We start from the raw sequence: 8,836 nt of genomic DNA, 5'->3' as shown, positions 1-8,836 counted from the left end.
CCCCCCACTCCAGCAACCCTCAGTTTGTTTCCTGCAATTAAGAATTCCTCATATCAGTGAGATCATATGATACATGTCTTTCTCTGTTTGACTTATTTCACTCAACATAATACCCTCCAGTTCCATCCACGTCGTTGCAAATGGCAAGATCTCATTCCTTTTGATGGCTGCATAATATTCCATTGTATATATATATACCACATCTTCTTTTTTGATTCATCTGTCGATGGACATCTTGGCTCTTTCCACAGTTTGGCTATTGCAGACATTGCTGCTATAAACATCGGGGTGCACGTACCCTTTCGGATCCCTACTTTTGTATCTTTGGGGTAAATACCCAGTAGTGCAATTGCTGGATCATATGGTAGCTCTATTTTCAACTTTTTGAGGAACCTCCATACAGTTTTCCAGAGTGGCTGCACCAGCTTGCATTCCCACCAACAGTGTAGGCCCCTGCATCATTATAAGCTACTGGATGTTAGGAAACGTAATTGTCCATCTCCTGGAACACCTAGAATAAAGTCTTGCTTGGAAGAAGCAATTTAATATTTTTTGAATGTGAATAAATCAGCAGACAGATGGAATTCTGTAGAATGGAATGTTATAAGTAATATGCATAGTGTGTCATAATTAAATACATGAATTTTTAAAAATATGGCTCAAATTTATATTCCTATTTTTTAAAAAGATTTATTTATTTGAGAGAGAGAATGAGAGAGACCACATGAGAGTGGGGAGGGTCAGAGGGAGAAGCAGACCCCCCGCTGAGCAGGCGCCCCCCCCCACCCCCCTCCCCCGATGTGGGACTCGATCCCGGGACTCCAAGATCATGACCTGAGCTGAAGGCAGTCGCTTAACCAACTGAGCCACCCAATGCCCTATATTCCCTTTTTATGTTTAAGATTTATAAGTGCAAATGAATGATGTTGAGGAAATAAATAAATAAGAAAAAAGGTTACAGTATATTTTTTAGTATCCTCTAATTGTGAGCTCAGAATTTTCTTTTTTTTTTAAAGATTTTATTTATTTATTTATTTGAGAGAGAGAAACAGCATGAGAGGGGAGAGAGTCAGAGTGAGAGGCAGGCTCCCCGCAGAGCCAGGAGCACGATGTGGGGCTCAATCCCAGGACTCCGGCATCATGACCCGAGCCAAAGGCAGATGCTTAACCAACCTACTGAGCCACCGAGGCACCCCATGAGCCCAGAATTTTAGATAAAAATTCCTCAACTTTTTTCTTTAACCCCATCTGTGTCTCATTAGATATATCCTTTCAAAGTGTACATTTCTCCTTAGAATTCTCATTACCAATTCTTTCTCCATGTGGAAAGTTGATGTGTTAGAAACATTTCTTTTTTTATTTTTTTCTCTCTATAGTAATAATTTATAACTTTCAGGTACTGATAAGGTAAAGGTAAGTGGAAAAAATATTTTTCAGTATATGTAAATATGATTATGGATATACTATAAACAGAAGTCTCTTAAATTGTTTGAATTACATATTATAAATATATATATTATGTATATATTGTAAATATATACATTACATATATATTATAAATATATCTAAAACAGAGGCTTTCGTTCATAGTATATCCCTAATAACACTGACTTTTCTCACTCTACATTTATTTGTTTAAAAAAACTGTAGTAAAGAACTTAATTTTTTCACTATAAAGTAAATTGTTGGGGTGCAGGTGCCCCTTCAGATCACTATGTTTGTATCCTTTGGATAAATACCTAGTAGTGCAATTGCTGGGTTGTAGGGTAGCTTTATTTTTAACTTTTTGAGGAAGAATTTATATAATAATCAGTTAGGGGTAAGGAAAATACCATTTTGGGACTAGCTATTAAATCTCTCATAATCCTCATCCCAGGAGAAAATACAGGCTTAGTAAATGGCAGAACTGAGATTTGAATCTACATTTGAATGATTCCAAAACCTGTGTTCTCTGGGTAGTGGTGCTCATTTGATAATGGGGAATATTATAATTATTTTATCAAATGTGATACTTGTAATCCTTAAAACTATTAATTTTTTTCTAGACTGTCCCAAAACCAAACTTGAGAGCGCTAATGAATGCTTCTGAGCAATTCAAGAATGGTAAGCTATTTGAAGACGTGTTATTCACTGATTTTTGCCCATTCTTGTATTATTCAGTAATTCGAAATTACAGATATTTTCATGTTCTTTTTATTTTGTTTTTTACTAAGTGGGAACAAAATGTGGCCTTATAACACTAGGAGGTAGAACTTTATCTGAGCACGATAATTCTGATTATGAAGATGAAAATATAGTTGGACTTCTTTACAAACCACCATTCAAAGCCAATGACTTTTCTTGTCCTGCTTTTTCAAAACCTTCTGTCAAGTCGTTAGCAGGCCATGGTGTTATAAAGGTAAGTTGTTCTGTTTTAAGCTTTTTTCCCTATTTTTTTTTCACATACCATCCTCTTGATCCTTATAATGAAAAGAATCTTAGGAAAAAACAGAAGTCCTCAAGATCATAAGGGGAAATGATATAATAACAACAGAGAGGTAAGGACCAGATTGAGATTTATAAAGGTTGGTGGGAGTAAACAATTCTTAGGTATGCCATTATGGAAGGAAAGAATTAGAAAGCAACTGGAAAGAACAGCTAGATGGATGGGAAGATGAGGGAGGGGGTGGGGGGAAGAATTCATTTAAGAAGGGCAAGATGAATGTAAAGATTGAAGAGTTGAGAGAGATTATTATAAAAACACAACAGCAGTAGTGAGGCTAAGGGAGAGCAGATACTCTATATTACAAAATATGGTAGAAATTGTTTTAAGTGCAAAATAAGAAAACAACGTCAAGTAATAAAAAAAATGCTTAGACTCTTCTGAATGACTTACAGCTGACTTTTATGAAGGACTGGAAGAAAATTTTATCCTTCCATTTAAGTTTAATAAAGTGTGCTATCTTATATTTAATTTAGCAAAACCTGTTTATAGATAATGCAAAGTGAAATCTGTTTTAGGCCTTAATCAGATTTATTATGAATTTTGAATTTTTGGCCATTGTCTTTCTTGTGGTTTCTTTCTTTCTTTCTTTTTTAAGATTTTATATATTTATTTTTGTGAGAGAGAGAGAGTGTGAGTGCACGAGCAGGGGGAGGTGCAGAGGGAGAAGCAGACTCCCCACTGAGGAGGGAGCCTGATGCAGGACTCAATCCAAGGACCCTGGGTTCATGACCTAAGCTGAAGGCAGACTCTAAACCAACCGAGCCACCCAGGTGCCCTTTCTTGTGGTTTCTGATTTAACTTCCTGTGTGGTAGAATCTTGGTAGGTTTTAGATCTTTTTGAGACTAAAGAGAGGAAATAAGTAAACATTTAGTCTTTTCATTAATTAAAACTGAAATTTCTGATTATGTAAGTGAGGTTCTTAATCTTTATCCAATAAATGAAATAAATTTTAAGCTGTAACACTCTTAAAGAAAAAATAGAAAATTTTGTTTCTGGATTGTGATTTATAATTTATTTTTAATTGTATCTGCATTTAATAGATACACAGACACACATCAAATGAATGAACTCACAATTTATAGTTTTTTTTCTAATATGAACTGTTTGTCATTGTAGAATCATAAGGAAGGAAAGGTTGCCAACAGAGTATACAGAATTATTTCTGGAAGATGATTTTTAGTTTTTCAAATATCTCCAATAGTAGATACATTTTATATTATTCTCAGGAAACTTTAGTATTCATCGTTGTTAATTTTTGTTTTAGATTTAAAAAATTTTAAGTAATCTCTATACCCAACATGGGGCTTGAACTCACAACCCTGGGATCAAGAGTCACACACTCTTCCGACTGAGCCAGCCAGGCGCCCCATAGTTGTTAAATTTAACATGTGAATTCTTTCATATCTGAAATTCAGAAATACTGGTGATTTGATTTTTTTTTGTCCCTTTCTTCTTTCCTCCTGTGAATATTGGGTCCTGCTTGATGATCATACATGTATTTGGAGACTTTAAAACCTTCAACTTGGATGATCATGATTATTAATTTTTTAATACTAGATTCTTTCCCCAGTCTTTAACTACCATCCTATATTCATTGATAGGAAATTAGAGTTATTAGTATGCTGTTCACAGTGGAATAAGAAAATCATGTGAATTTTAAAATAGGGCTTTATATTTTTCTCGTACATTGTAGTAGTACTTAAAGATGCCTCAAAATTCTCTAATCCTATAAGTATTTCTCTTCTACAATTTAAATCTTTTAAAATTAATTTTTAGAAAAGTATTCTTACAAAATCTTGAATTGGTGTTTTGCAATTAAATCTTTTTATTAATCTCAAAAATGCTATTCATTAAAGAAATTAATACTTGCCTATATATATATTTTTTTTTTCTAAATATTTATTTCAGAGAGAGAGAGAGAGTCGGGGTTAGGGGCAGAAGGAGAGGAAAAGAGAGGGAGAGAAGCAGACTCCCCACTGAGCATGGAGCCTGATTTGGGACTCAATCTGACAAACCTGAGATCATGACCTGAGCCAAAATCAAGAGTCAGATGCTTAACCAGTTGAGCCACCCAGGTGCCCACTAACTTGCCTATATTAATAAAAGTCTATTTTCTATCCTTGAAACTAATGTTGAAGTATATAAATGAAATATTGAATCCCATGGTTTTTCCCCCCCTGCTTTTATTTTTATTCTGAAAATTTCAGAGTTCTGTGTAGGTTTACATTAATTATATCAGGTTAGTATATTTTATAGATATTTGTTTTATTAACATCATGTGCTTTTCCTGTCATTTTTTCCTACTCCAAATGTATTTGTGTAAAACTTTCTCCTTAAGTCTCCTGGGTGCTTCAAATTTGGTATGTCCCAGATTGAAGACTTTGTTTCTGACCCTTTCCTCTTCCCTGACTTTTTGTAATCTGCTTTGTCATTTGTTTTCCCCATCCTAGTATATTGTGCCACTGAAACACTGAAGCAGGAAAAATCCTGGACTGCAAACTTCCCTGAAATTACTACATCCAGGGGCACCTGGGTGGCTCACTTGGTTAAGCATCCGACTCTTGATGTTGGCTCAGGTCATGATCTCAGGGTCCTGGTATCAAGCCCTGTTACAGGCTCCATACTGAGTAGGGAGTCTGCTTGAGGATTCTCTCTCTTCCTCTCCCTCTGCCCCTCCCCCTGCACACACACACACTCTCTCTCTCAAAATAAGTAAATCTTTAAAAAAAAAAATCACCACATCTCTACCTCTGAAACCAGTAATACATTATATGTTAATTAATTGAATTTAAATTAGAAAAAGGGACGCCTGGGAGGCTCAGTCGGTTAGGGGGCTGCCTTCAGCTCAGGTCATGATCCAGGGGTCCTGGGATTGAGTCCCAAGTTGGGCTCCTTGCTCAGCGGGAAGGCTGCTTCTCTCTCTGCCTGCCACTCCTCCTGCTTGTGCTTTCTCTGTCTCTGACAAATAAATAAAATCTTAAAAAAGAAAAAGTAAAAAACAAAACAAAAAAATCACCACATTCAGTATTTTGTCCCTGCTTACCATTTTTCATATCTTATTATCATAATTCACTCTCTCACGTATAGTTTTGAAATACTCTTCTGGTTTTGGTTCCTTTATGTTCATCTTTACATTGCTGTCAGACCTTTCTACAATATATTTCTGACGATGTAACTCCTCTGCTTATTTAGTGGATCCCCATTACATGAAGGAGAAGGTTCATATTCTAGCATGACACTTGCCTTTTTTGGTTCAGTCCTGATTTTCCAATTATCTCTCTCTGTCCCATTCCCAAAAGTTGTGTTCCAGTTTTGCCACATTCTGGAGCTATCGTCACTGCGTTATTTCATACTTCATCCTTTTCGCTCATTCTACCTTTTCTAGAGTGTCCTTCACACCCTCCTTGTGCACCTTGTCTGTCTTTCAATATACAGCCCTATCTGCAGCATTTCCTGAGCTTCCCATATGCAACTCTTTTCTCCTTTGTGCCTTCACTGTGCTTTATTCACTTGACCTGTAGAACTAGTAAATGATACTCTTCTGTTCTTAATTGTTTTGGTCCATCTCTATCCCTACTAGCATATAGGGCAGTCTCTGTCGTTTATATTTCCAGCTTCTCCCACGATAGTGCCTATGACTTGACAGGTACGGTATGTATTTGTCTTTCTGAGTGAGTGAGTGAGTGAGTGAACAAGTGAATTAATGTGATGTTTTCTGAAGTTGGGTTTTTGTTTTGTGTTGTTTTTATAGGAAGGAGAGGTGCAGCCGGCAACTGGAAAAAAGGACAATGGTATTAATATTACTGAAAGTGCTCCACAAGAGCAAACAGTTAATGACCATCTAACTTCTGCTGATAGAGCATACAAAAGTAATAGTAGTGGTAAGTTAGTAAACATCTGTGAATTTTTTCCTATGCTCAAATGCTAGTATAAAGAAATCTGAAAGTATGTAGATCCAGATATGTTATGCATTTCATTAAGATATTTTTCTTTTGCTGTCTTTCTTTTTAAGTATCCCGACTACTACCAACTTTTTCTTCCTGAAAATAATTCAACCCTCTGAAAATCTTTACTGCTATTACTTTTATTTTATTGAAATATTCATGAGTGGGGATAAGCTTGTACATATGTTTAAAATTCATAATAATACATGTTCTCATTAATGTATCTGTGACTGTATTTTATAGTTACGATGTCAGCATTGGGATTAGGAGAAGAGGAAGATGGAGAATCACCTTGGGATTCTGAGGTACTGTTTTCTTATTATTTTAAAATATAAGCATTGAATGATGTTACAGCATAAAAGGGATGCTTAGACTTTACTCTGTCATCTCTGCATTTGCCCATAAAAACTATTTCCTTATACTTTTTACCTGTAATTGATAAAATAATTATGTGCTAAATGTAATAATACAGCATAATACAGTTCTGCTAATTTGCAAGCTTAACTTAATGAAAGCTGTGTAGTATTATTGCAGAAAACTGACACTTACGAGTGATAAGGAATTAGTTTGCGTTTTGAATTTAAGTTATCTAAAAAACTAAAGAATTACTCCAGGCCAACCTATGGCCAGATGTGATTCTATGGTGTATATGGATGTGCAAAATTCCTGATGAGATCTAGAAGGTTTGGATTATAGTTTTTTACGACTTGGAGCTTGAAAAGCTAATGCCTAGGACTTGAAAGTATTTTACATATATATATGTGTATATATATATATATTTTAAGATTTTATTCATTTATTTGAGAGAGAGAGAGTGAGTGAGCAGGAGGGAGAGGGAGAGAGAATCTGAAGCAGACTCCCTCTGGGCGCAGAGCCCTACTGTTACCAAGAGTTGGACACTCAACTGACTGAGCTATCCAGGGGCCCTGAAAGTATTATATTTGGATTGTCAAGTAGATTTACAAGGAGCATTGGGATTATAATAACAATTTGGTTTAGTGGTGTTTTACTTATTTTAAAAAAGATTTTATTTATTTATTTGAGAGAGAAAGAGATAGAGAAAGAGAGCATGAGCTGGGGGAGGTGCGGAGGGAGAGGGAGAAGCAGGCTCCCCACTGAGCACATGGGGCTAGATCCCAGAACCGACTGAGCCACCCAGGTGTCCCTGGTTTCGTGGTGTTTTAATAGGTAAAAGCCATTTTGGATCGTTAAAATAGTATGCATTGAGTATCTTTGTGGCAGCCATACTTGTAGAAACAGAAGTATAAAGTAATGATGACCTATTCTAAGGTGACAGACTGTGGAAGGAGGTAAAAAGGGCCTGATCTCTTAGCACAGGCGGGTGCTTCAGAATGGTGCAGGCACCGTATCTGAAGTCAAAAGATATGCTAGCATCCTGGTTCTGTCACTTGGTAGCTGTGGGATGCCAGAAAAACTTGTTTAACCTGTTTGAATGTCAGTGACCTGATTCATAAAAATGGTACTAATACCTACCTCTCAGGTATGTGTAATGAACAAATGTGGTAACAAATGTGAAAACACTTTGTATACTGTAAAGGCTGCTATGGAAATATAGGACAAAAATGATCACAGCAGTATTTAGTGATTTATTAAATATTGAGGACACTTTTTTTTAAATGTGAAGATTTCTGAAGGACAGTAAAATAAATGGCAGTAATGTCCAGAAAAGAATGGGAAAGTTAGAACGGGCAGGTGGATTTCTAAGTTGGGGTATGTTACTTTTTTTTGATACAGTACAGTACTGTTAATCTGTTTTCTCTTCCTTATGATTTTCTTAATAAACTTTTCTTTATATTGTAAGAATACAGTATATAATACATATAACACACAAAATGTGTTAATTGACTTTACATTATTGGTAAGGTCAGCATTAGGTTATAATTTTCTCTGACCTTCCATGCTCAGTTTACAGAGTCAATGGCCAAATGAGGATTAAGACGTCGATTAGATCTAGAGAGCATATACGAGGTCTTCTATTTAAATGTTTTGGTTTTTCATTTACATTGTTCCTATTTTTAAGTCTAATTGCTTTTAAGGTAGGAAGTTCAATAGGAGATTAGTAGTTAAGTTTTTGGGGAATCAAAAGTTATATGTGGATTTTTGACTGCACGGCTGTCAACGCCCTTAACCTTTGCATTGTGTAAGGGTTGACAGTATAGTGACTTGGTACTTGAGACCTTCTCAGTGAGGTGATTTTATTTATTTTTTAGAGAGAGAGAGAGAGAGCGTGTGAGAGGGTGGGGAGAGAGAGAATTCCAAGTAGGCTTCATGCTCAGCACGGAGCCTGACATGGGGCTTGATCTCATGACCCTGAGATCATGAACTGATCTGAAATCAAGAGTTGGACACTTAACTGATGCTGCCACGCAGGCACCCCCTCAGTGA

At 36.1% G+C, this 8,836-nt stretch overlaps 1 protein-coding gene across 1 annotated transcript in view; it reads left to right on the top strand.

Annotated features, from left to right (window-relative positions):
- Positions 1–8,511, top strand: part of LOC123324865 (ankyrin repeat domain-containing protein 26-like) — a 34,017-nt gene extending 25,506 nt beyond the window's left edge. The window contains exons 8-12 of the mRNA XM_044915236.1: positions 2,046–2,103; positions 2,214–2,398; positions 6,238–6,367; positions 6,674–6,735; positions 8,488–8,511. Coding sequence (XP_044771171.1) covers positions 2,046–2,103; positions 2,214–2,398; positions 6,238–6,367; positions 6,674–6,735; positions 8,488–8,511 — 459 coding nt within the window. The remainder of the gene's footprint in view (positions 1–2,045; positions 2,104–2,213; positions 2,399–6,237; positions 6,368–6,673; positions 6,736–8,487) is intronic.
- The last annotated feature ends 325 nt before the right edge of the window (positions 8,512–8,836 follow it).

Source organism: Neomonachus schauinslandi, chromosome 5 (genome assembly GCF_002201575.2).
Source record: "Neomonachus schauinslandi chromosome 5, ASM220157v2, whole genome shotgun sequence".
NCBI classification, from domain to species: Eukaryota; Metazoa; Chordata; class Mammalia; order Carnivora; family Phocidae; genus Neomonachus; species Neomonachus schauinslandi.
Note: the sequence above shows the minus strand (reverse complement) of the source record. Positions and strands in the feature narration are given on the sequence as shown.